General features: G+C 33.3%; 1 protein-coding gene across 2 annotated transcripts; it reads right to left on the bottom strand.

Moving 5' to 3' along the window:
- LOC129972267 (inactive pancreatic lipase-related protein 1-like) lies at positions 1 to 26,178 on the bottom strand. 2 transcript variants are annotated; one of them, XM_056086334.1, is made up of 7 exons: positions 26,013 to 26,178; positions 23,263 to 23,531; positions 20,593 to 20,739; positions 15,132 to 15,240; positions 12,163 to 12,279; positions 8,121 to 8,237; positions 1 to 414 (listed from the first exon to the last, which is right to left on the bottom strand). In XM_056086334.1, the coding sequence occupies exons 1-7, from the start codon at positions 26,119 to 26,121 to the stop codon at positions 164 to 166; spliced, it is 1,119 nt and encodes a 372-aa protein (XP_055942309.1). In that variant the 5' UTR covers positions 26,122 to 26,178; the 3' UTR covers positions 1 to 163. The 2 variants fall into 2 exon arrangements, with proteins under 2 accessions (XP_055942309.1, XP_055942310.1); XM_056086335.1 differs by lacking the exon at positions 8,121 to 8,237.
- Positions 26,179 to 27,932: the final 1,754 nt, after the last annotated feature.

Genomic DNA, 27,932 nt, shown 5'->3' with positions numbered 1-27,932 from the left:
TAAGAAACTGTCAACTTCTGAAATTTATTTGGATACTTAACATTTTTAATAATAAAATAAATTTAATAACAAAATGAATAGATCTATTTGTCGTCAATCGTAAGACGATGAAATGGAATCTAATCAATCCTTTCCTGAAGGATCAATCTTTATTCAGGATCCTTCATTTAATGCAAAATGGAGATTGGCCATTCGTCCGGAGGAAAAATTTCGCAGGAAAGTGAAGTTCAGGGAGCATTTGAGCATTTAATCCCATACGAGCTGTGACTGCAGAATTTTCACATTTTCCATTTTCATAGCTGGAGTAATCATCGCATATCTGAGATACGAATCCGCAGTCGGACTTGACCGATTCATAGAAATAGATGTTGGCTCGTTCGTGGTCGCAACCATTGAACATAAAGAAAGCGGTGACTGGAAAAATAAGCATCATTAGGTGCAAAAAGTATCAATGTGGAATGCATGAATAATCCACTTTATACATACATGCATATATATATAATTAATAAAAATGAATTATATATATACTCATAAAATTAATTTTTTTTTATTTATTTGCAGATAATAATATGATTTCTATTTGAAATGAAAAATATGCCATTTTCTACATTATGTGATATAAAATTCATTAAAGTAAAATTAAGCTTGTTGATTCTGTTGTTACTTATCGCATATGCTCACAATGGGTTGATTTGACTCGATTTGTTTCCTCATTTGTTGATATTAACAGGCAAAGCATTATTGCGCAACCTATTTTTGACTCGTTATTAAAAACGAGTATTTTTATGATATTTTATACAATATCTTTACATATATTATATTTTGCATGAAATATTATGTATATGATTACATACATTTTACATGAAATGCCATTTCGAAAAAAATCCTTTATTTTCCATTCAAATTTTGATGTTTAAAAGAGCGCCCAGTTCTTTGTATGTATAATAAAAAATCAAATCATCAGGTGTATATTTCATATATACTTTATTAAAATTCAAAGTTTATAAGCGCCATCTTTACAGTAGAGAAAAAAGGTACAGTGGTATAGAAAAAAAATATTATCTTTATTGTGTTTTTTCCCCCCAGTTCTAATTATAAATAAATTTACATAAATAAAACAAGAAAGTTTCTGGTCATGTTTAGTCTCATATTGTACTTCTACAAAGTTCATATACTTTCTTTTAGGCTTATAATTATATTAAAATTGAACTCTATTTTCATAAAATTTTTCTTGAATAATAATGTAAAAAAAAGATAGGAAAGGCATTTGATATATATTGAGAGAGAGAGAAAGAGAGAAAAGCATTTTGTGCTGCTTTTTTTCCCAGTTCTAATAATAAATAAATTTACATAAATAAAACAAGAAAGTTTCTGGTCATGTTTAGTCTCATATTGTACTTCTACAAAGTTCCTATACTTTCTTTTAGGCTTATAATTATATTAAAATTGAGCTCTATTTTCATAAAATGTTTCTTGAATAATAATGTAAAAAAAAAAGATAGGAAAGGCATTTGATATATATTGAGAGAGAGAGAAAGAGAGAAAAGCATTTTGTGCTGCTTTTTTCCCCAGTTCTAATAATAAATAAAACAAGAAAGTTTCTGGTCATGTGTAGTCTCATATTGTACTTCTATAAAGTTCCTATACTTTCTTTTAGGCTTATAATTATATTAAAATTGAACTCTATTTTCATAAAATGTTTCTTGAATAGAATTGTAAAAAAAAAGATAGGAAAGGTATTTGATATATTGTTACGAAGTGATAAAAACGTATCCCTGAGATGCCGACCTTGGCGACAAAAGTTGGCGACTTGGCGGGAAATTTGGCGGTCTTGGCGACAAATGTTGGCGACCTTGGCGTCGAAAGGAATCTTCTAGAAGACTCTAGATGGTCCCAACATTATATCACCGAGACCAGTTTCTCCTTGAAACTTGGAAAAAGTTCTGGGACTTTCCCAAGATTACGTCACTTCCTGTAAATGACATCACTTCCTGTGGGAAGGCTATAAAAAAAAGCAAGCACTCGAGACGGATAGATCTTGGAGGATTAGACAGCAAGAAAGCTGCTGAACTATAGCAATTAAATGCGCTGAGTAATTACGATTGATCGACGGTATTTTGCTGTATAGAAAAATTTTGTAACATTTGGTGTCAGAAGTGGGATTATTTGGATTTTCCTGTGTATGCCTTGGACCAGAGATATGGATGCAAAATTCGCAGGGCTACTTGCCATGATGGCAGAGATAAAAGCTGGACAGGACGTAATGAGGAAAGACCGAAAGGAATTGAATGATAAGATTCAGATGCAGGTCGAGAGTCAAGTAAAAGGAATTAAGGATCACGTTAATAGTTGCGTAGAGAAGATAGAAGAAGACGTCCAGAGTGTCGAGAGAGAGATTGGAGTAGTGAAGGACGAGGCTCGAACCAATATCGAAGCAGTTCAGGAGAGGATCGGCAATCTCGAGAAGAGACTTAGTGAACTCGAGGACAGACCAAACAACTTCCTACCAAATTCAGAATTCTCGTATACCAGACCGACAGTTAAACCATTGACATTTGATGGACAGACATCATGGACTGTTTTTAAAACCCAATTTGATGTTGTCAGTTCTACAAACGGATGGACAGATGTTGTAAAAGCCAGCCAACTTGTAGCATCTCTCCGTGGATCAGCGGCGGAGGTTCTTCAAGGAATTCCATCTGAAAAGCTGACGGACCTAATGACAATTGAAGAAGCCTTAGAATCCAGATTTGGGGACAGCCATCTAATCCAATTTTACAGAACACAGCTGAAGACAAGACGACAAAAGGCAGGAGAAAGCCTTCAAGTTTTGGCCGCAGATGTGCAGCGATTAATGAGCCTGGCATACGCTGAATACCCTCGGGATGTTCGGGAAAGCCTAGCAGTGCAGTATTTCGTCGATGACATCAGAGACGAAGACACACAGCTTGCAACGAGGCTAACAGATGAAAAAGATCTAAAATCAGCTCTAGCTTATAGCATGAAGTATGAGGCTGCAAAAACTGTTTCCCGGAGACCCAGATGTGTCAGACCGATTGAGATTCAGAATGAGGCCGGCAGGAAAAGTGATGACAAATTTGAATCACTCTGCAGTTTGCTGGAAAAGTTATTGAACAGTCATGATGGAGAAAAGAATAACATCCCTCGCCGAAACCCGAATGTGACTTGCTGGAGGTGCAACAAGAAGGGGCACTTACAGAGAGAGTGCTCAGTGGTTATTTCCAACCAGGGAAACTAACTCATGGCCGTCTTGCGGGGCGAAGGCTGCCTTTTCTGAATGAAGCCCCTGAAGAAGGACTGAGAGTTTCCGCTCTTAGTGGAAATAAAAATGGACTTTACTTAGAAGGACTTATTTGCGGCATCCAGTGTATGATGTTGGTAGATACGGGAGCAAATGTCACACTTTTAAGAACAGACTTGGCCCAGAAATTAAAAGAACAATTTTATTACACAGCTCCTAATATTTCTTTAAAGACTGCTACAGGTGAAAATGCGAAAATACATGGCAAATTAGATGCATCCATTGAATTGGGATCAAGAAAATTTCATCATAAGATCTACATAGCTGACATCACCGATCCCTGTATTCTAGGTCTGGATTTCCTTCAAAAATTTAACTTTACTGTAGACCTTAAGAGAAACGAGATACGGACAGCAGGGGAAGAAATTCCTCTGTTTTCAGCCGATGTACAGAATTCAAAATCATGTTCTGTATTGGCCAAGGAGAGAACTTTAATACCGCCAAGATCTGAATGTCTTATCCAGGGGGTTTCTGAAGTTTCCGCACCTTTCAGGTACGCCATAACGGACTTTCCTAGTCAAGTTTCCCAAAAGGGTGTGCTTGTAGCGGCCTTACTGGTTGATTTGAAGACGGAAGCCATCCCCGTTCGAGTATTGAATCTGAACAATAGACCCAAGATCGTGAGCAAAGGAACTGTTATTGCGTCGTGTGACCCGGTGGTGGATATCGTCGCTCGTCCTCAAGAGTTTTCTGGAGCACATCCTCCGATAATTTTGGAGAATCTTGAAGGACTTGATGAACAGCAAAAGAGAGAAGTAAGAAAATTGCTTAATGAATTTCAAAGCTTCTTTTCGATCTGTGACTCTGATGTTGGCCGGTGCAAAATGGCACAACATAGAATCGATACCGGTGACCATCCACCAATTAAACAACACCCCAGACGATTGCCCCTTGCGAAGAAGGAAGAAACAGAGAAACTAATTAAAGAAATGGTTGACAACGAAATAATTGAGGAAACGTCTAGCCCTTGGTCTTCGCCTATTGTTCTTGTCAAAAAGAAAGACGGATCGACAAGATTCTGTGTCGACTACAGGAAATTGAACGAAATTACTAAAAAAGACAGTTATCCTCTACCGCGAATAGACGATACCCTGGATGCTTTGAACGGAAATCAATGGTTCACGACGATGGATTTGAAAAGTGGATACTGGCAGGTAGAGATCCGACTTGAAGATAGAGAAAAGACGGCCTTCACCACCGTACAAGGCCTTTGGCAATTCAAGGTAATGCCTTTCGGACTTTGTAATGCTCCTGCTACATTCGAAAGACTAATGGAGACAGTATTACGTGGACTATCGTCTGAAGCCTGTTTAGTGTATTTAGATGACATCATAGTAGTAGGACGAACATTTGAAGAACATTTGAATAACCTTCGGAAAGTATTCCAGAGACTACAGAAAGCCAACCTTAAGTTAAGCCCTAAGAAATGCCGATTCTTCCAAAAGCAGGTAGTTTACCTCCGACATGTTATTTCAGCAGAGGGAGTTAAAACCGATCCACAGAAAATTAAGACAGTAGTCGATTGGCCTCGTCCAGAGACAGTGCATGATCTTCGAAGTTTCCTTGGGCTGTGTACTTATTATCGACGCTTTGTAAAAAATTTTTCTACAATAGCAAGACCTTTACAGAAATTAACTGAAGCTAAATCTAAATTTAATTGGACAGAAGAATGCGATAAATCTTTCAACAGTTTAAAGCAAGCTTTGACAACTTCCCCTGTCTTGACCTATCCTCGGGCTGACAAAGATTTTATATTGGATACGGATGCTAGTAATGAAGGAATAGGGGCTGTGCTATCCCAGAATATTGGAAATGAAGAACGTGTCATCGCTTACTTCAGCAAGAGCTTGGGTAAAGCAGAAAGAAATTATTGTGTCACACGTAAAGAATTACTAGCCATTGTAAAGTCTGTAGAGCATTTCCATCACTATCTATATGGACAGAAATTTCTTCTCCGGACTGATCATGCTTCCTTGAGGTGGCTTTTAAATTTTAAAGAACCTGAAGGTCAGATAGCTCGCTGGATTCAAAGACTTCAGGAGTATGAATTCGAGATCCAGCATCGCAAAGGGATCTCTCACGGAAACGCAGATGCCCTCTCTCGAAGACCCTGTAGGGAAAGCTGCAAACATTGCACGAATGCGGAAAAAAAGTTCGGAATGGAGACGGATATTTCCGTGAAAGTTTTAACAAAAACAACGGTGGATCCCTGGTCTTCAAGTGAGATACAAAAAGCACAGTTGGAAGATCCCGCTATTAAGCCAATTTTGAAGAAGAAACTAAATTCGGCGGATCGACCATCTTGGCAAGAAATCGCTCCGGAAAGTCCGGCAACGAAGCGATACTGGGCTCTTTGGGAGTTCTTACATCTGAAAGACGGTGTTTTATACCGCAAGTGGGAGAGTGACGATGGAACCACCTGCCGATGGCAATTAATTCTCCCAAAGAGTAGAATTCCAGAAGTTCTGCAAGAGAGCCATGACAGCCCAAGTGGAGGGCATTTTGGAGTCATGAAAACCTTGAGTAAAACAAGGGAAAGATTTTATTGGGATCGACTTTGCGTTGACGTTGAAAATTGGTGCAGGGAATGTCATGCTTGCGGAGCCCGAAAAGGACCTAAAACAAAAACGAAGGGTCGTTTACAACGGTATAATGTGGGAGCACCATTTGAAAGAATTGCCTTGGATATCCTAGGACCTTTTCCTGCGACGACAAAGGGTAATAAGTATGTCCTGGTGTTAATGGACTATTTTACCAAGTGGCCCGAAGCAATTCCCATTCCAGATCAGGAGGCATCGACTGTAGCTAGAGAATTACTTCGAAGCTGGATCTCATGTTATGGCGTGCCTATGATTTTGCATTCTGATCAAGGAACAAATTTTAATTCCGCTCTCTTTACTGAACTTTGTAAACTTTTGGGGATTGAGAAGACTAGAACGACGGCGTTGCATCCCGAGTCCGATGGAATGGTTGAAAGGTTTAATCGAACAATTTTAAACAATCTGTCTTTATTCGTTTCGAAAAATCAGACTGATTGGGATGTACATCTGCCACTCTTTCTCTTAGCCTATAGGAGCGCAGAACATGAGGCGACCAGACTGACCCCAGCAGAAATGCTTTTTGGTCGAACGCTGCGATTGCTCTGTGATATTCTCTTTGGACGACCGAGTGAAACACCTTCCACGCCGAATGAGTACATGAACAATTTAGAAGCGCGTTTGGAAAGCATACATGCTTTTACCAGAGAGCGAATTAAACTGGCCAGCGAAAGAATGAAAATTCGTTACGACTCCAGAGCGACCGACCACCAATTTAAGGAGGGTGATCTAGTCTGGATGTATAACCCGAAGCGACGGAGAGGTCTGAGTCCGAAGTTACAACAGAACTGGGAAGGACCTTATACTATTGTCAAGAGATTAAACGATGTCATCTACAGAGTACGGAGGTCGCCGAATGCCAAGCCAAAAGTCATCCACATTAATCGGCTGGCTTCGTACCGGGCCACTGATCATAGTTCTATGTAATGAGACTGCCCGGGTCTTGCAGTCTTCGAAGGGGGGAGCAGTGTTACGAAGTGATAAAAACGTATCCCTGAGATGCCGACCTTGGCGACAAAAGTTGGCGACTTGGCGGGAAATTTGGCGGTCTTGGCGACAAATGTTGGCGACCTTGGCGTCGAAAGGAATCTTCTAGAAGACTCTAGATGGTCCCAACATTATATCACCGAGACCAGTTTCTCCTTGAAACTTGGAGAAAGTTCTGGGACTTTCCCAAGATTACGTCACTTCCTGTAAATGACATCACTTCCTGTGGGAAGGCTATAAAGAAAAGCAAGCACTCGAGACGGAGAGGTCTTGGAGGATTAGACAGCAAGAAAGCTGCTGAACTATAGCAATTAAATGCGCTGAGTAATTACGATTGATCGACGGTATTTTGCTGTATAGAAAAATTTTGTAACAATATATTGAGAGAGAGAGAGAAAGAGCGAAAAGCATTTTGTGCTGCTTTTTTTTCCAGTTCTAATAATAAATAAATTTATATAAATAAAACAAGAAAGTTTCTGGTCATGTTTAGTCTCATATTGTACTTCTACAAAGTTCCTATACTTTCTTTTAGGCTTATAATTATATTAAAATTGAACTCTATTTTCATAAAATGTTTCTTGAATAATAATGTAAAAAAAAAGATAGGAAAGGCATTTGATATATATTGAGAGAGAGAGAAAGAGAGAAAAGCATTTTGTGCTGCTTTTTTTCCCCAGTTCTAATAATAAATAAATTTACATAAATAAAACAAGAAAGTTTCTAGTCATGTGTAGTCTCATATTGTACATCTACAAAGTTCCTATACTTTCTTTTAGGCTTATAATTATATTAAAATTGAGCTCTATTTTCATAAAATTTTTCTTGAATAATAATGTAAAAAAAAGATAGGAAAGGCATTTGATATATATTGAGAGAGAGAGAAAGAGAGAAAATCATTTTGTGCTGCTTTTTTTTCCCCAGTTCTAAGAATAAATAAATTTACATAAATAAAACAAGAAAGTTTCTGGTCATGTTTAGTCTCATATTGTACTTCTACAAAGTTCCTATACTTTCTTTTAGGCTTATAATTATATTAAAATTGAACTCTATTTTCATAAAATGTTTCTTGAATAATAATGTAAAAAAAAAGATAGGAAAGGCATTTGATATATATTGAGAGAGAGATAAAAGCATTCTGTGCTGCTTTAACTCACATTTTCGGAGTTTCAATTACAATTCATTACATTTTAAAAACGATTCAAACAGCTGCTTACTGTTCGTTATCGCTCCTTGCATTGAGTCGTCGCTGGAAGTATGAACGCAACCAAGTTGAAGGCTTCCTCCATTAGGATAGAAGTCGATGTGCCCAACTGGATCATTCATTCCTAAGCCTATGCATTCATTTTTTTTAAATTTCTAAGTAATAAAATGGGTCAATTTATTTTCATACCATTCTAACAATGACAAGGCTTATGAATGCTTAATGGCTCATAAACTACACATTTATGGGCAAATAAGGCATTTTTATCAAGTTTTATGATATGTCGATCAAAATCTATCTAAATACATAAGACGCTTAGATACGTGACCCAGAAATCGCTCTTATTATTTATTACGGAATGGCAACAGTCCAATGTAATCATATCAATATAAGAACGTTTTAAGCTGCTTTATTTAGCGTTTTTTATTGCTGCCCTTAATGAAACACCTGATTCATTAAATAAAATTATTATATTATAAATGCTTCTCCCCGTTTCAAACACATTATTTAATGAGAAGATATAAAAGAAATAAAAAAAAGAGTTAAACAGAAAGTTTAATTGAGCCGAAAATAAGCTTTATATTCACCAGATGAATATTCGTTTTGTCTTATCTATGGAAATATATGACCTTATCTTCCTAAACTATTAATTTCACAGAAAAGTGTTTTGCATTATTTTAAAATTAAAAAAAATCTCTTTAATGATATTGATTTCAATTCTGTACAGTTATTTTTAATAAATTCTTCCAGTTTTATTTACAGTGTTATAGGGCTTTTAATATTATGAAATTCAACTCATTAATTAAAATAAGCAGTCGCATATTTTTGCCAATATTAAAATTAAGATAAAAACATTGTTTCTTTGAACATTCATTCTGAAGTAGGATTTTTACTTCCTCTTTTATTTCGTAATAAATACACTTTTAATTTGTGCCCACAATAATTTGTTTCAGAAATATTCAATTAAATTCCTCTTTTTAAGTCTTATTAATAAAATGAAAATTCAAAAAAAAATGCATTCCATATTATTTGTTTAATGGCCAATACTTTAGGCAAACAATCTGGTCGTCAAATACAGCTATACAACGCTAACGTAGAAATGGCTGTTATTACTTATTGTCGAATGGCAATAGCTAAACCCAAACAAACATTTCAGACTCTTCATTAGACGTGCACCTAAAATTTTCAACTCCATTGTCAACCGGATGGATTAAAGTTTTTTCAAAATTACTTCTATTTCGGCTTTAAATGGTTACAATGAGATAAACCCGTGAAATTTTCTGGATTTTTTCGAAAATAACTAATCAAAACAGTTCATTAAATCAGTCTCAATAGAAAGGCACATGCAGTGTAACTCTAGTAAAGTTCCCAATTCTCCATATTATTTCTCTATTAATAATGAGATCATAACAATTAATTAAATAGTTATACAAAATTTCAAGATGTTCGATTTTTCCGCGCTCGTCTAAACAAGTTTCAATTCATTTTAACATTTCCCTTAAAATTGCAAATTATAAGTGTGATTCCAAGTTCCAAGTTGTGATGTGAGGTGCTCGTGACCCCTTTGCGGAATTCCGAATCATCACGACATTGCCATTGCCATTCAACTTGTATCGGATTGGCAACAACAAAATTAAAAATAAAAACCCATTCTTTTTTTACTGATTCACTGCTTATTTGATTATAAGAATTTCATTTGAATTCATTTTGCATTATTAACTATATTATTATTATTCCATCTTAAATATTAGTTTTGTTGTGGCTGCAGTGCAGAAAGTTTTCCCTTTCTCCAGCTTTGGTTTCATTTGTATACGCTCCATGTTTCTGTGCAATTGATTGAAATGCGCACTTTGTTATTGTTATTGGAAGTTGTGTTATGAGAAGTGCAAACAAGTTTTTTCCTCATTCTGAGCCAGATTTTAAGATGAGGAGATCAAACTGCCCTTTTAACAGTTCCGTTTCATTCAAGCAACGCTTAGCTTCATTAAAAATGTTTCACCAAAAACTGCATTCCGTCAGAGGAAAAATAAAAGATGTAAAACAAATCAAAATGATTAAAGAGTCGTCAAGGTTTAAACAAGCATTAACATAGGCTTGACAGCAGCTGGATGAATGATCGCTATGACTTCTTCATGGCAGTTGATATTCATATTTTCCAAAACTATTATCCCACAAAAATAATTTTCGCATTATCTTAAACTTTAAAGAATTACCTTTTAAGAAATATTCATTTCATGTTTGTGCAATTTTTTTAAACATCATTTGGTGCACAGTCCGTTTTAAATGTCCCGATGAAATTCAAATTCATCCGTCAAAACTCTCAATGACAGTGCATAAACTGCCTCAACATTGGCTATTTCTTCGTCTCTATCCAAATCACGCCCTTGGTTTATTTTTGGCGAAAATTATTTCCAAAAAATATCGAAAATGGAACGAAGGAAAATGCTATTTGAACGGAGGACATAAGACGAGAAGCAGACCATGGGAAGGGTGCCATTGTTCGAATTTCGGGAAATCAAAAAGGAGGGTAAAAGGCGCATGCGGGATCTTTACACGAGATCGACAGTTTTTTTGTGTGGGGACAACACCTTGATTGGAGTGTATGGGAGAAAGTTTTGGAGAGACCATTCAAGCAGCTTTTATAAGCTATTAGAAATATTTTGTTCCTATATTTTGTAGTTTTTGTTTGTCATGTTTTTGCGTGTCCTCTTGCGTATCATACGGCAATTACGGTAGGTTTATGCATTTTGCTTCCTAACAATAAGATGCATTTTCCTGGGGAGGCGCAATAAGAAATTTTGCATTATGTATCCCAGAGTCAGTTGTGCGGAATTAAAATTGGGGAAAAAAAACTTTATTGGTGACGCATTCACACGGTCTGCTGAGATAAAAGAAGTGCGCTTATTTGCGATGCTTTATTCTTTGAGTGCCGCTTGAAATTCACTGCAAGATAAATCGCAATGAGTAAAGAGCGTCTTCACAATAATTCGTTCATAGCAAGGATTCGATTTTTAATGTTTTTCATGGCAGATGAGAACACTTCATAGGAGAGGAATGCTAATGACATTTTCGAATATTACTGAATCTTAAAAATTATGAAAATAATGCAAATTTAAAACAAAAACAAGCAGAATTAAATGAGAGAAGAATTTTGCAGGCTCCATATGAAAATTGCATGGTGATTAAAGTGATATAATTAAAAGGGCATTTTTCACTTTCTCGTATACGTAGTCATCAAAGACTCGAAATCTTAACGAATCTCAGCGTTTCAGACCCCCCCGTGAGGTCTGAGAGCCCATTTTTGTAGAATATTCGTCTGTCTGTGACAAAGATAACTGAAGAATGCGTCGAGCTGAACGGATGAAATTTACTGTACAGTCTTAGCACCAAATTTACAGATTTCTTTTAAATTTTCAGGAAAATACAAATGAGGAAGTCTGTTTGCTCGGCTCTTCGAATATAAGTCAAGACGGCAGTCACAAAACGAAGAGAGCTGGATAGGTAAAATTCAGTACATATATTTAACATTTATAGTTTAAACACCTATTGCATGTTGAGCTAAATCCAATAAGCGGCTGACTGTCTGTCGGTCTGCATTTTCAGGAACATGTAAACGTGGTAAATCGAAACCGCAATGACTTAAATATATCAGATTTATTATGGGATTTTGTCATCACAAGTAAAGTTTTCTGTAAAATTTTTGCTTTAATTGATTTCGAAACACGCATATAAAACCTAAATTCAAATTTTCAATGCTATTAACGGCCCGCAAGTGATCACACGACAGATACAGTAGAAATGTTTATATGGTAATAATTCGCGTCAAAAGTAAATATTTCGCATCTATTGTGCATCAGTGCTCCGGTAGAAACTGTCTCCTGTGCAGCAACACCCGCATATTTACAGAGAGATCGACGCACGCCTTTCACTTTATTATCAGCAGTGATGGAACAGCTAATGATTATAACACTTTGCTCCAATCTGAGGTCGAAATGGCCTCCGCGCGTGCCGGTGTATTGTAAAAAAAGTGTACAAGTGCTAAAATGTTAACATACCCATTAGTATGATATCCGCTCCATCAGTATGAATGACATCAACAAAAAGAGCATCCGTGGGATCCAATCGGGCTTCCGGTTTCAATTTATAGAAATATGGACCAGCTGGATCAAGTCCTGATGAGAGAGTAAAAATTATTATTGAAAAGTAAATGTACTCTCAAGCCATACGCAAAGTGAATCAGAAATTTTAAGGAGGAACTGTAGTCAAGATTTTTATTTGAACAAATGAGCCGTTTAAGCACAAATATAATAAATAAAATAAAGTTAAGCAAAAGTTTTTTTTTTCACTGACTAACGGGATTGGCATTTTCACGGTAGCTCTTACAATAACATTGTGCAATAATTCAATTGCTACCGAAGTGAAAGCAATTCATTTGCTGAGCACGAATATCCCCACCCTAGAATGTATGACTTATTTATTTTTTCATAAAAAAGTGTTTTGAATAACTGTATATGATTGAGGAAAAGGATTCAATTTTCCCCCCATGAAATTAAAAACAATGGGATGTTTCAAACGACTACATTATGAATTAAACAATATCCCAATGACACGAATCACATTATAACATTTCTGCAATGAAAATAAAAATTCCTTTTTACCAATGAAGAAATGAATATTTTGATAGCATTTTTAATGGTAACGATCTTGGTATTTTCTAGTGCCACCATTGCATATAACGGTCTTTTCTGTTTATCAAAAAGCATTCATTGTGACTCTTTGGAACAGTCATGTGAAGATTATTAGGGGAAATAAGAATGTATAGCCAAATGGCAATACGATGCATTGTAGGGTTAAAAAAAGTCATCGCTCGCTTTGCTCTCGGAAATGTACATGCGAAATGTCGTTTATCTCCATTGCTAATGAAGACAGTGGCATGTGTGTGTAAGATTCCCGTACATAGCATTTGCGCTCTACTGGAATGCAGGTTTCATCACACTTAGGAGGGCGCACCTCGCAGTGATATTTTTGATGTAATTTTAATTCATTAAATAAAATTTTAATTCATTTAAAGAATAATTCGAATTTTAATTGAAGAGTGTTTCCACGATAACTTTTTAAAGGGAAATGAATTTTAAAAAACTAAAAGAAATTGCGTTTTAACCGCAGAGCTGTCGTGCGAATGTTTACTCAATTTTGTAATTTTTTTAATTTTATTATTTATTTATTTATTTATTTTGTCAAATTTCAAACAATAAATATCACTATTCCTCAAAAATTCAAACCGTTTTCATTGTTTTATTGGTTGTTTCGTTGTGTGGTTTTCTTCCACTGTTGAAAGCTATAGAAAGATTCTGCTTGATATATGCGTAGTTTATAAGACAGATAAAAAAGTGCACTCAAAATATTGCGAAATTTAGAACATGGATGAATCATATATTTATGTTTTTAGTAGTGCTAAGATATTGAGGGTCTGTAGCCATTCGAAAGATTCATGTACATAATGAATAGAACTTTAAAAAAGGCGATTAATAAACATGACATTTCTTAAACTATGTGGATGTTAGACGATATTATTGGAAAATAATATCGTCTGGAATTATTGGAAAATAATAACATAGCTTTTATGTTTTATTGTTTGATGGATATCTAAACGATTCATCATAAATCAAGTATAACTAATATTCCCGGCAAACCAGTTACTAATATACCGGGTGTTCATGAGACCTTTTTTTATTGTAATCTCTACTTACAACAAAGACGAATGCGCTTGCTCTCTGGGGACCAGTGACTTCTGGATTTGACCCGGATGCACTTTGGAAGCTCACCGTGCTGGGTGTTTTTTCAAATTTTAATCAGAATTTTAATGAATCAAAACTAAACTAGATTTTGATGGTTTTTCGCTCTAACTTTTGAAAATATACCTGAGAAAAAACAATTTTTACACCGTTTCAAAGTTTAAAAAACCTGCCTTTCGAAGGACGCCCATTTTGTTACTGTAAAATACTTTAATCTAAATTTAATTTACTTTTAAACATATTTTTTTTGTATATTTCACAACACTGTTTTCATTCTTTCATGAAATATTCTATAACGTGACTTTCTTTTATTACTGAAAGCTAAAGAAAAAGTTTGCAGGACGGATAAAAAAAAAAAAGTGAAGTTGCACTCGGGAGATGAACCTGAAAGGCGCTCGGGGAACTGAATAGTCCAGTAGAACGGTTCACGCGTGCAGTGAACAGAATACATGCAAGATTATTCAAATAACACAACTTTAATGCTTGAATTTTTTTCTTTGCAAGAGTAAAAAAATTACCAATCAGAGAATTTATCTGTGATATTTTTTTTTAAAAAATAACCTTTATTTACATTTTTTCCTCAGAGGTTATCACCCAAAAATATGTCTTGAAACTGAATTATTACAAAGTAATGAAATGTATTTTTGGATTAAAACCGTCAAATTAGACTAAATGTTCCTTTTATGCACTGTTAATAATAATAATAAAGCAGAAAATAATTAAAATAATTAATTATAAGATTAAAACAAATAAAAATATCAAGAAGTTAACTAATTAATATAAACTTTAATAAAGAACACCAAAAATATATTGAAATGTGTTTTTAAAAATAATTTTAAATTTTGTAATGTAAATAATTTTAGTTTTTTGAAAATAATGATAAATAATTAAATAATGAAACTATATAATTATTATAGTCATCATTGGATTTTATAATAAAAACTGCAATTCTAAAATTCCAGCATATGAATAAATCTGATTTAACTTTAGGCAAATTTTCTACTGTTCAAAATTTATTTCATACCGTCATCGATATATCGATAGAAAGAAATTAAATTACCCAAAGATTTTTTTTTTCAAAAACTAATTTACAAAGTAAAAATTTATAACAATTTTTTAAAATCAGTTTTATTTCAGACATTGTTATTTTCTTGTGCAAGTATTGTGATTTAAATAGATTCCAAGAAGTCAAGATAATACATCTCAATTCATGAAACTGCATTTCTTACCTGTTATTCTGCCTAAATTTGGCACCCTTTCTCCTGCGTATCCAGCGGTGTGAGCCCCTAAACTGTGACCGATGAGATGAAAACTTTCTGGCGAGACTCCAGTCTCGGCCTGCGATTCAAAATATTTAAATAATTGATTTTAAGAACTAATACCAAATAGTTTGGAATAACAGAATTATTAAGAAATATAGGGAAGGTTTAAATAACGAGCAATTTGGAAATGCGAAAACTTCTCAGAACCTCATCAGATATCACCCGGAAGGAGGAAGAATGCTTGAATGCTTTATACCCTGCCATATTCAACCAAAGATAATATTTTGATTGATAAAAATTGATAATCATGGGATGAAAACAAATGAAACATTATTTTTTCTTGACTGGTCTTCAGTATGAATCAACTCCCGCCTAAGATTTTTAGATATTCATAATGTGAATTTTTCTCATGAACGTAGAAACAGTATGTTGAGCATAAAGCACACACAAGAAGCTTTTAACTTCATGGCAAAAAAAAAGTGCAAAATTCTCTAATTCTAAAATTCTTTTATTTTTTTTTTCAGTATTTCTTAAAAAATTAAATGTTTATCAATAGAAACAGTAGGTAAGCACCGTAAAATGTTCAAAAATTATCAATATTATACGTGTAAAAATAATTGTCCACAAAAAAAAAAAAAAAAAAAAAAAAAAAAAACCACCCGCGAAGATATTTTCTTTTAGTATAGACATAAAATTATTGATGGAATCCTTTTATGAAAGGCATCCATCGCCATACAGAAACCTATTCCTGTCAAACAAGGGTTCTACTCGGAAAAATAGTCAATGAATGAAGAGGATAAGCAGATATATAAATGTAATGATATTTCTTAATGTTATTTATGCCCTGATAAATTTCTTACTTTTTATCTTAAATTAATCCATTTTACTTCATTCTAAAATTCTCTCTTATTTCTTGATCCAAATCGCGTTTTCCATTTATTTATTCCCAACACATGCTCTAAAAAATCTCCGAGTCTCGTGCACCGAGCGATGGGATAAAAATTCCAAAGACAACTCAGATCCCCTTTCTAAAATCGACTGGTTTTAAGAAATCTCTTAGTGAAAGCATTAAGAGAAAAATTTCGCACACTTCTCTTGTGCCTCGGTTCCATCGGTTCTTCTTACGTGTAAACCATGCCCTCCTGAGAAAAAATAAATTCAAGTTCATTCCAAACTTGCTTTCTTTTCGACTATGCATCTTTAAGACACATATCACACATTCAAATACAGACACAATGGTTTCTATTTATATTAAGATAAGGGACAAAAGTAAATGTATTTTTTGAAAAAAAAAATGATGATGTCGTTTACATTTTTTTTCACAACAAAAGTCATTATTCATGAAATTAATTTCCTTCCTCTTCATCCAACATAAAATTTTGGAGGGCAAAAAAAGCGGAATCAAAAAAATTGCAATTATTAATGAGTAAACCTAACGACCCATTAACGGATTTTTAAATTTCAGAAAGAGTTAACTAGAAATTTATAGCTTCCATATTTTCATATTTTGGAGGTTTGTGGGAATCGGGGTAATAAACAGGCTATCATTTAAAAAGAATTAAGGTATCTATGAAGTTCACCTTCAAGGCATTCTAAAATAAGCAACTAAAACAGAAGATATGGTAAATAGTAGACTCATTGTAACGTGTCTACCGATCCACGTGATTATACAGCGTTAACTACAGGCCATTTCTCAAGATAATAGGGCATTCAAATATTAATCAACATATTTATACTTGGATGGGTTCGTATATTGGCTTCAATCATTCTAATTTACAATTATAAAATTTCAAAACTGTATCTGTACTTTTTATTAACTTATTCAACAGCTTTTAATGCATGACTGGAATGTAAATAATGTATATTTCTAATTCATTTGTAAAATGCATTATTCACTTTTAAGATAAAACTGTTTTTTTTTTGCTAGAAAAAAACAGTCTGATGAATATTAAAGACACAATTGTTACTTAAAAACATTTTTGTGTATATTAAAAATGGATTTACGTATGCAGTTGGTCGTCAATTTTGCTATATTTTATGTATGAAATCGTCTTTTTAAAAATAAAGGCTATAAATTACGGCATTCTTTTTTTGCGCTTTGTGTGTCTAAAATATTAGGAATTTAAAATATTAGAATAAGAGGTATAATATTTTTGTGCAGGCTATGAATTTATGTTAGTAGCAGGATAAAATAAACTCTGTGATATATATTTATTTTTCTATAATTGAAAAGAAAATTTAGGAAATTTTGATCTTTGGTCTTGCTTTACTTTTCAGCATTATACATAAAAATTTAATATTTTATCCCCCCCCCAAATACCAGAACTTTTATATGTTAAGCAGTTTAAAGTAAGTTTATCAACATTTTGTAAAAATGACAGAGTATTCTTGTAAAAATTACAGAGTCATTTTCTAGGAAGGATGCAAACTTTGATATTTCTACACGCTTCTTTGTTCATATGTTATTTTTTGATAATCTTCAGATATATTTAACAATTGAAGAAATAGTGTAAATATTTTTAGGAATGTTTTTAAATACATGTTTTGCAGAACTATTCACGGAATGAAAAATAAGATGTGCAAGAATTATGGAAATTTCCTTTGTGTTTAAAAAAATAATAAATTAAATGTAAGCGGCAATATTCAATTGTGTATAAAATATTATAAGGTTCTTGGAAAAACATTTGCTTATTAAAAAAACTGTTACAAATGTTTTAAAAAATAAAATTTTAGAAAATTTTTATAATAAACAAAAATTTTTGTGGATGATAGTTATAAAATATTAATTTATATAAAATAAAAATCTCAATCCAGTAATAAAAAATCGTTCAGATCCGTCATGGGCCTTCATTTACTGTCTAATAACTTCTATTATCAAATTACGATTCATTACAAAACAGTAAAATATTTGTCAAGATAAAAAAAATAACAAAATGAATGGAAAAGATTTGGAAGCAGTAAAAGCTTCATTATTTAAATTATTTACGTCTAGGAATTGAATGGTAATTTACTAAAAAGGAAGTTACTATAAAAATGAATTTATTCAAGGATCGATTTGCACATAAATGGAGATGAGTTGGAATTCAATAAAGTTTCGGAGGGTTATACTAATAGAATTTCGAATTAAAAAACAATGAAAATATTGCTTAACTATCAATAAATTAAAATAATTTGTATATATGATGTTATAAGTAACAGCTACAAAGAAATGGCTATTATTACCTAAGCATCCGAGCTATTTCATATTTTCTCAGTGTTACTCAGTGTCTCACAACTGAGATATAATTTCTGTATTGTATTTTTATTGTGGTACGTGCTGATATTAATTCAAAATGCAAGGCGGGAATCATACTTCCATCTTGCTTGCACGTTATCTGTAGTGGCTAAATGTTAGAAGCGTCACTTTAACTGTGGCCCCATTCTCTCCTACAACGGAATACACCAAAATAAAAGTTTCGTTTATTCACAAGAAGACCGTCTTAATTCAATCATTTTCAAGCAGGTTTTCAATTTATATATTTGACCTGTCATCTGACCCATGTTCTTTCTATACATTATTATACTAGCCGGATTTGGCGATCAGCGTGATCGTTCAGTTTCTTGATTTTTTTCGGCAGATTAATATCGAATACATGATTAAAAAACATTCCGAGTGTTATTTGAAAGACTGAAAGGCATGAATTTATTTGAATCAATCTGTTACGAATGAATGGGGTGTAAACTGAAAGATGTATTAATAGAGAGACATATAGATTACATTTGTATATACAGGGTGTCTCAAAAACCGTGATTGCGGATTTTATTCCTTAAATATTGATTATAGACATATACTGTAAATTACAAAGTTGTGTAAAAAAAGGTGCAAAATGTTATGAAATCGATTAAAATTTTCAAACTTAAAAAAACTACAAAATTTAAATTTTTATACGGACCCCGAACAAAAAAATTCCGAGTGAGTAAAATGTACCCCATCCTCTAATAAGTTCATGTACAAAATTTCAGAATTTTTATCATGAAAACTCTCAAAGATATATTAAAACAAAGTTGGTGAAGGGTCAATCACAAATTAAAATCCAAATGTTTACAGTTTCAGTGCAGATGATGCGACACAGGAATGCATCATAAGGAAATAAAATATGCTTCATATCTTTAGTTTTAAATACAAATTTTAAAATCTATGCTTCCTGGAAAATACTTTAAAATTTTATATCAAGAATTACAGAATATAACTTAAAAATAGCACAGTCAATGAACTTGTAAAAAAACAACAACAAAGAAATGTTTGCATATGCAGGTACATGCCTCTGATTGGTGCGCCCCATAATCTCATCCGACGCGTCATTATATTATGTTATTGGAGTTCTGCCATTGATCAATAGCATAGCTTACGTAAGAATAACTCGCACATAAATATTTCACACTTCTGCTACATTTTGAGAATGCAATTAGCCTGCAAACAGTATGTCACAATATAGCAATGAAGAACTTTTTGAAATCCTAATGCTTTACAGTTTATGCAATTGTAATGCTAGCGTAACTGCACTGGAATTTCGGCGTAAATATCCCGATTCCTGACATCATTCTGGGAGATCTATTTCCCGATTAGTGCAACGAATGCATGAAAGAGGAAACGTATATCCTGTAGGTGGACCAGGTAGACCCATACTTCACTCAACTGATGAAGAAATTGATATTTTGGCTTACTTTTGCAGTCATCCATATAGTAGTATTCGTACTGCTGCTTCAGAAATGAACCTATCACGCGCAGCAGGGTGGAGAATACTGAGTTGGAATAGATGGCATCCTTTTAGCATTCATGGTGTGCAGGGACAGGAGCCAGCAGATTATCAACGTCGTCTAGATTTTTGTAATTGGGCTCTTAATCAGGAAGATGCTAATCCCTCTTTCCTGAAAAACATAATTTGGACAGACGAATGCTGTTTTAGACAAGATGTATGCATAAATCCTCACAATGAACACTTTTGGTCAGACGCAAATCCATTCCTGGTACGTGATATTCATCATCAGAGGCAATTTTCTGTGAATGCATGGTGTGGTATTTTCAAAAAACGCTTGCTTGGACATATACTGTATGATGGTACGTTGACGGGAGACATATATGTTAATGAGATTCTGAATGTGGTTATTGCTGATTTTATGGAGGAACTTCCTCTAACAGAACTTCCACACGTTTGGTTCCAACATGATGGATCTCCAGCTCACCATACTACAGTTGTGAAACGCTGGTTAAACAATGAGTTCCCAGATAAGTGGATTGGCTTGCATGGTCCATTTAGCACACCTTTCAGTAGAAAATTTAGCGCTTGTCCAAAATTAAAAAAAAAGAAGGGGGAGGGAATTACTTCATATTTATGGAAATAAAAAGATGCTATGATGGATTATGAATGGAGGATTAAAATATACATACTATAAGAAAATTTATCATCTTCGCTATGACAGCTCCTATGACTCGTGTATTCGCTGTAGCTTGCGCATAAAGCGGACCATTGTATTCTGTCCAATCTACTACAAATACATTGTACTCTCCCCTTTCCAAAAGAGCGTCCTTTGTTTTCTGTTGAAAAAAAAACGTTTGTAAATAAGTAATGAAATGTTCAATGAAAATATTAAATGATCAATATATTTGTTGGAATATTTAAAATAGAGAGTGAGTGTTGTGTTGAGTATTTATTGGCATAATTTTTAAGCATTAAAGTTTAAAATGGTATTTAAACTTGAGAATATTTAGAGCAATCAATGTGTATAACTAAAACGCTAATCGATTCGAAAATTTGTTAATAGACAATCCAAAGAATGCACTAAAATAATATACTCAGATACATCTACATTTCATTAAATTTTGCCCTAGCGTTTCAATGTTTTTAGTTCTGAGGAAGAATTGAATTCCACATTCAAGAATTCGACTTTCACAGATGATTATGACAAAATGTCACTGCCCAATATAATTTGTCATTAATTTATTATCATTAATTCCATTCAATTTAGCCGTAATCAGAGTTGTTGTATATAGGCTATGTTACATCTGGAAGAAAAATTATATAATACGCTTTAAAAGTGTATAATGAAGTGTCACACTGAAATGATTAGATTCGAAAAAAAAAAAAAAGAAAAAAAAAAAAAAAGCTTTAATCCTTCTATCCCTAAAGCCTCCGTCGATAAACAATCTAATCCGCGCTTAATTAGAAGGTCCGTCGCTATTTGACGCCGATATATTATGGCACGATCTTTGTCCCCTAAGCCATAATGAATAGTGAGGAGTGAATGAATAGTGAGATCTATGAAATTAGCGCATATGATCTAAATTTAAATTCAATGTTGTTATGAAGAGAAGATAATTTATCCATACTTGACAAGTATTGCATACCACTGTTATATATTATAATCCTTTTATTAACTGATGCGTCAATGTTATTAATGTGAAATTTCGTTTAAAAATAAAATCCGCTTTTAGATTTCTCGCTTGCAGAGTACAGAAAAAGTTATGTAATTGTTTTTAAAAATCGAATTCGAGATATTGACAAATCTCCACGTTTCGAACTACCCGGAATTCGAAAAACATATATTTGGCATTATATCTGTCTGCCTATCTGTAACACATATAACTTAAAAACGCTTGGAGCTAGATGCATGAAATGTGGTATATGGTTCTTTACTCCACATACGTAGGTCTATAGCAAATTGCGAGCAAATTACGTAGAGAGGAAGTCTGTCTGTCTGGCTGTTCGAATTCAAATTCAAATCACATGGATCCCATTCAGTACATAGATGTCTACACTATAGTGTAGACACCAGTCAAATTTTGAGCCAAATCCAATAATGAGTTGTCAACTTGGTAACTCAGAGGCGCAATTACTTTGATAGATCAAAATTGCTACAATACTTTGTAACCGCAATTGTGTCAAATTTTGGTTCCAATTTGTCTGGTAAAGTGCGTCTGAATCATAAATTCATCTTTATTAGAGAATGTGCGAGGAAGTTTTGGAGAGACGCCGATTCACTTTTAATAATGAATATAGAAGTGGTCATATAAACTGAAAACAAATTATGCGGACTCGAAGAATCTCATGCATAACTCTTGCATATTGTGATCATTTAACTGTAGCATGCCTAAATGTGCGTATTTGTATCATAATGAAACGAATATAATATAGATGGTCATAACTTCTTCATAAATCATCAGAGAGCTGTCAATCTTGTAACAAATATGAAAAGTGCCTCCCAGCAATTAAAGTATGATAAAAAAGTAAAAATTATAAATAAAATTAGGATTTTTATTGCATAAAGAAATAGGCTTAGGATACGACCCTATTCAACAAATATTTTTGGAAGTATACAAATCTTCTATCATTCGACGAGAGTTGTTTCCTGTGTAAAGAATACTTCAAGAAGTAGAAAGTTTTTAACAAATCAGAATTTCCCAGGAAGAGATCTAACTGAATGGATGCGGAATTATTAGCAACCGTCAAAACAAAGCTCAATTTTCAATGTCGAAAATCGGTTTTAACATTAAAGATTTAAATGCAATCAACTACAATTTATTATTCTTTCTTTTGTGTCTTCAGCTGTTTTTGCTGGAGCTTAGGAAAAATAAAAAATAAATGTTAGCACATTTTATAATTTTTTAACCGTCTCTGATTTTATGCATTATATATCTTGGTATAGGACCCCGCTAATGCGTGCTATCGAGGGTCTACTTAATCGAAAGACAATGAGGGCACCTTTGTATCGAGCATATACTTAATTGAAAAACCATGACACTTTTATATCAAGTATATACTTAATGGAAAGATCACGAAGACATTTTTGTATCGAGCATATACTTAGTTGAAAAATCGCGAGGATACCTTTGTATTGAGTATATACTTAATCGAAAGACCACGAGGGCACCTCTGCCTGAGTGCGCTATAACAGAAATAATTAAAATGAAACAATTTTTATAAATATAGTTTAATCAATTAATTAAAAACAATAAAATGTTCATTATGATATGCTAAGAACTGACGGGCTGTTATAACTTAAAATATTTTGATAAAAAAATCTAAAGTATGACATTTTTCAAAAAGAAATCTGAGCTTACATATCTTATGTCATCAGGTTTCATGGGGAAGTAGAACCCGTGTATGAAGAACTTGCTCTCCACTTCTGGGTTGAACAGAGAATTTTTCAACGAATCTTGCGTTATTTCTAGATTGTAAGCTTCATTGGGATTGGTTCGTGTAAATAGGTAGAATTTCGGTTTGGGACTGTCAACAGGTGGTAAGCTAATAGGTCGAATTATTGGATGAAAAAAGGGCCCTCCGGTATAGAAGCATCCTAATTCTTCCATGCACTTGTTAACGAACAACACTGAAAACCAAGTGAAAGCAGTTACTAATATAATTCGTGTAGAAAGTAAATTCGTACAGGCAAGTACAAAAAATGCCTAAAACAGGAAAATAGAATGCTTTAGATAGATTAGAACTTTTCCTGATACAAATATTCACTTCTAAGTAAAGGAAATTGATAATATTGCGAGACATCTTTCAACTAAGCGGAATACTTTCTAGTAAATTTTAAAAAAATAATCAAGCTTATAGAATCTTTGCTCAGTCCTATGTTGCGGTTCCTCTCTCTCTCGGTTCGCTTTTCTAAAGTCTGTGTTCCTTCTTGAACTTTATTAATCTCTAACCCTCACACGGGAGTTAAATTAATTTCTTAATTAACTCCCGTGTGAGGGTTAGAGATTAATAAAGTTTCGATTTCAATTATCCGTCTAAAAATAGAATTCCAGAATTATGAATTTAGAACTGCGGAATAGCAATCCTCAGAAATATTAAGATTTTTCTTTATTTTTTTATTTCTTATTTGCTTGCTTCAATGTGTAGACAAAATCGCCTCCATTAGAAGAAAGAATTTTCCTTTAAAAGAATGTGAATTTTCCGGTTCTCTGAAAAACGCAATCTCTGCAACGAGAAAAAAAAAATTCTGCATGGTCGCGGAAATAAAATAATATGAAAATAATGAATATGAGTAAAATATTCAAGTTCAAAAATTAAATATTAAGCCAGTTTAGCTAGGCAAAGCATACGATTTGTGAAGTCGCGTCCTTTAATATGAAACATCTAGAAACCACTTCTAATAAACTCTTAAAACAATGCTATTCATTTTTATCTTATTTTCTAATCACTTTTGTAGAATCAATCGACTCGCTGTGAAAATGGGTTATATTTAGTAATAGTTAAATCGTTTAGTTATGGCTTCATATCCATGGTATGGTGACATTTCAAGATGTGCTATTTTAATGGGACTTTTGAATGGGCAATCCCATGACATCGCGGCGCTATTAAAAATGTAAATAGGTTGCTCATCTAATGAATTTTATGATATGGTAATTTTTTTATATGAAAAGTGAAAACGCAGGGGAAAAATACAAATCCCTCTTCTTTAAATTTTAGAAAAGGGAGAAAATCATGCTTCTGAGAAGTGGATGAAACCATCGAAACGGTTCGGGTTAACAATGCAATCTACTGTTGGAAATGAAACGAAAGTTGCCGAAATTAAAACACACACACACACGACTATTAAATTCATATCATTAGAAAGACATTTTTTTAAAAATTTGAAACGATATAAAATTAATTTTTGTGCAATAATATTTTTGGATGTTATCGCGAAAAAAAAGCCTCCAAATTTGACTTAATTTTTCATTAATTAAAATTTCAAAAAAAAAATCCTCCAAGGTGCACATTTTTATCATCCAAGGTACATATGTGCCAAATTTGGTAACTCTTTATCAAATGGATGCCTTTAGAAATCCCCATTCCACGAACGCGCGAGAACAATATATATAAAATGCTAACGTACATTCCACAGAAATTGCTCTTATTGCGTATTGTAAAATGGCAACAGTCAAATGTAAAGAAACCATCGTATGAATTTCAGCCTGCTTCATTAAATGCTTTTACAATTGTAATTCAACACTTCGCTTAGTTAATTAATAGAAATGTAAAATATTATTATAATTGTTCTGGAAATCTTTCGCCCTGTCACTTTTATGTAATTTCAGTTAAAGGAAAAAATATATAAAGGAAACTGACTTCAAACACAGTTCAAACTTCAATCAAGCGTGAAAATAGGCTTAACGGTCTCCAAATGATTAATAGTTATGACTTAATTATGGCAATTTGATGATCATTATTTCCAAAAAAAATTATATCACAAAATTGATCTTTATATTACCTTGAGACTCAAACATATTAGTGATATTAATTTCATTTCCGTCTATCCCCCCCTTAATTTTAATAATATTTTTTTAAATTCAATTTGATGCGCCATCTGTTTCAAAGTGGTATGCTGGAATTAAAACTTTTGCTTCAAAACATTTTATTGTTTGGTTTTTGAAATAATTAAACCACTCGTAATATATTCACTTCCGCTTTTATTTTTTAATACACACACTTTTTAATTTGCCAGAAATTGATTCAGGTGATTTCATTTTTTCTGTAATATAAAATGTAGAAGTGAATTTAAAAAAATGCATTTTGTATTAATCATTTAACGATCCATAAATTCAACAATCAAGGCGACCAAGGGTGGCTAGTAGATTGAAAGATGCATAACCAGTTAGTTATAGACGCTGATTTCCCTTTCCATATCTTAATTTGGAGCAAGACAGTCAAATCGGGGAACAACTTTAAACGGAAAGATATTTTGGCTATACGTACCTTAAAGAAATCGACGATAATTTTAGCCAATAATTATAGCAAATACTGATTTTTAATTAATTCGATTTAATACGAATTTCATTCCGAAATAGGGATTTAGTAATAATAATTATTCTTTACTTACTTTCCAATGGATTGAATGTAGGTATCTTGATAGGATTTTTAAAGAAAGCTTCTATTCGGGCGGTGCTCACACAAAAGTGAACAAAAAACACTTTCCATACCGCTTTCATACCGAATCCTCAGGTTTAAATCTTCCCTGAAAGGTCCTCGGAGAGATCTGATGAATCTTTAGGAATGGACGGCTATTAAAAAGGCTGGAATAGGAAGTTTTTGATCTTGTCGCGTTTATTGTTGTCGTTCTCAATATTTTTTAAGGAATTCTTTTAACATCACATCTCTTTATGATTTGATTGAAATGGAGTTTCAGAACGGAATTATTATTTCGTGATATTTACTTTCCTTTTCACGCTAAGTTGCATGCAAATGCTGTTAGTTTTACTCCAAAGCCGGATATAGGCAAAATATCTTTCTCCAACACTCTGAGCTGGACATCATTGCATTGCGAAAGCACTGTAAAACACAATCTAATAAAAATTGTATGAACCTTTACAATACATTTCCCCTCCGATCACGTTCAAACAACTGTCTGTGAATTATATGATGGGAAAAAAAAGTATTCATTTCAATTTAATGAATAGCGATTTCTGAATAATATCTCACATTGCTGAATCATAATTAATGGCGCATATGCCATTCAACGTTCAAAGGTTCTTAAAACGTCTCAAAACGGATAATTTATGCAAAGTTTTTAGTGACTTTCTGTAAGTAAGATCTTAAATTCTGATATAAGACACTCATCTATATCTTGTATGACATTAGACGTTAGCAAGAGATTTAAGAACAGCGAACTTACAAATAAAGCGTGCATTTTCACGTTATTACAATAATCTTTCTGCTATCATTGCAAAGTTTTGGTGGAAAAATTCTGCCTCCATTGCTTAAATAATTAAATATTTTATATAAATTTATCAACATATATCTTGCATTGTAGAAAAATGCGCATTTTTACTTTTACTTATACCATGCTTTCTTTTTGAAGCTATTCAATCTTGAACCTATTGTTCAAATCTTTTCGTCAATTATAACAAATTTATTGAAAGGTATTTAGAGTTTCATGCTTCCCAGGCTGAAATACTTCGCAATGCTAGTCCAAAAAATTCTTTTTATATATTTAACAGCAAGCATTAATAAAGCCTGCTATCATTTTCAGTGAATGAGCCCATTATTTTGAAATGCTCATGAGCCAGTTTCATAACAAATGATTTTGTGGGTAATATTTTATATATAAAATCATCTGTTTGCAGCTGTCTGGCGAAAGTACCGTATGCCGGCGAGTGAAATGCGTTATAGGGCTCTCTAGAAATTTAACAATAAGTGAAATGTTTGAATGAAATCTAGTAAAAGCTACGAATTAAAAATATAAATTCGCTCAGTTCTCATAAATAGCAAATGCCCTTGCAAGCCCAAATGGCGACATTCCTTTCCCTTGTTTGTACGTTTTTTTGTTCCAAACTGCATTTCGCAGCGAAAGTATTGTAATCATCATTAAAAAAAAATCGAACTCGAGATTTTGATGAATCCTCAAATTTGTAGCATTCTTCAGTTTCAAAAACACATTTTTGGAATTATGTTCCTTTGTCAGCCACAATAACAATTCAAAAGAGCTTTGAGCTAGACAAATGAACTTTGGTATGAGATCTTTACTCTAAATTCGCAGATTTCAATCAAAATTTGAACACATTTCGTTCAGAGGAAGTTTGTTCGTCGAATACGATAACTACAAAACAAAAAGAGCTAGATGGATACAATTCAGTACACAGATTTAACTTACATAGAGTAGACACCTGTCAAATTTTGAGCCAAGGCTGAACATCTATACTTTTCTAAGTATGTAAATGCGTTGACTCAAAAACACAAGGATTTCAATACATCAAAATTTGGTACGTGATTTTTCGACTGCAATCGCAGCACTGTGTCAAAT

This window comes from Argiope bruennichi, chromosome 6, assembly GCF_947563725.1.
Source record: "Argiope bruennichi chromosome 6, qqArgBrue1.1, whole genome shotgun sequence".
In the NCBI taxonomy this organism is placed as follows: domain Eukaryota; kingdom Metazoa; phylum Arthropoda; class Arachnida; order Araneae; family Araneidae; genus Argiope; species Argiope bruennichi.
This window is presented reverse-complemented; position numbering and strand designations above follow the sequence as displayed.

What these genes read in the sequence shown, in the direction of transcription:
- LOC129972267 (XM_056086334.1), bottom strand. Translation starts at nt 26,121, where the DNA reads ATGAAAGCGGTATGGAAAGTGTTTTTTGTTCACTTTTGTGTGAGCACC. An exon ending in AGATGATAAATTTTCTTATA is followed by an intron (nt 15,241 to 20,592) that starts GTATGTATATTT and finishes TTTGAATCGCAG; the next exon opens with GCCGAGACTGGAGTCTCGCC. An exon ending in GCAAGGAGCGATAACGAACA is followed by an intron (nt 415 to 8,120) that starts GTAAGCAGCTGT and finishes TTATTTTTCCAG; the next exon opens with TCACCGCTTTCTTTATGTTC.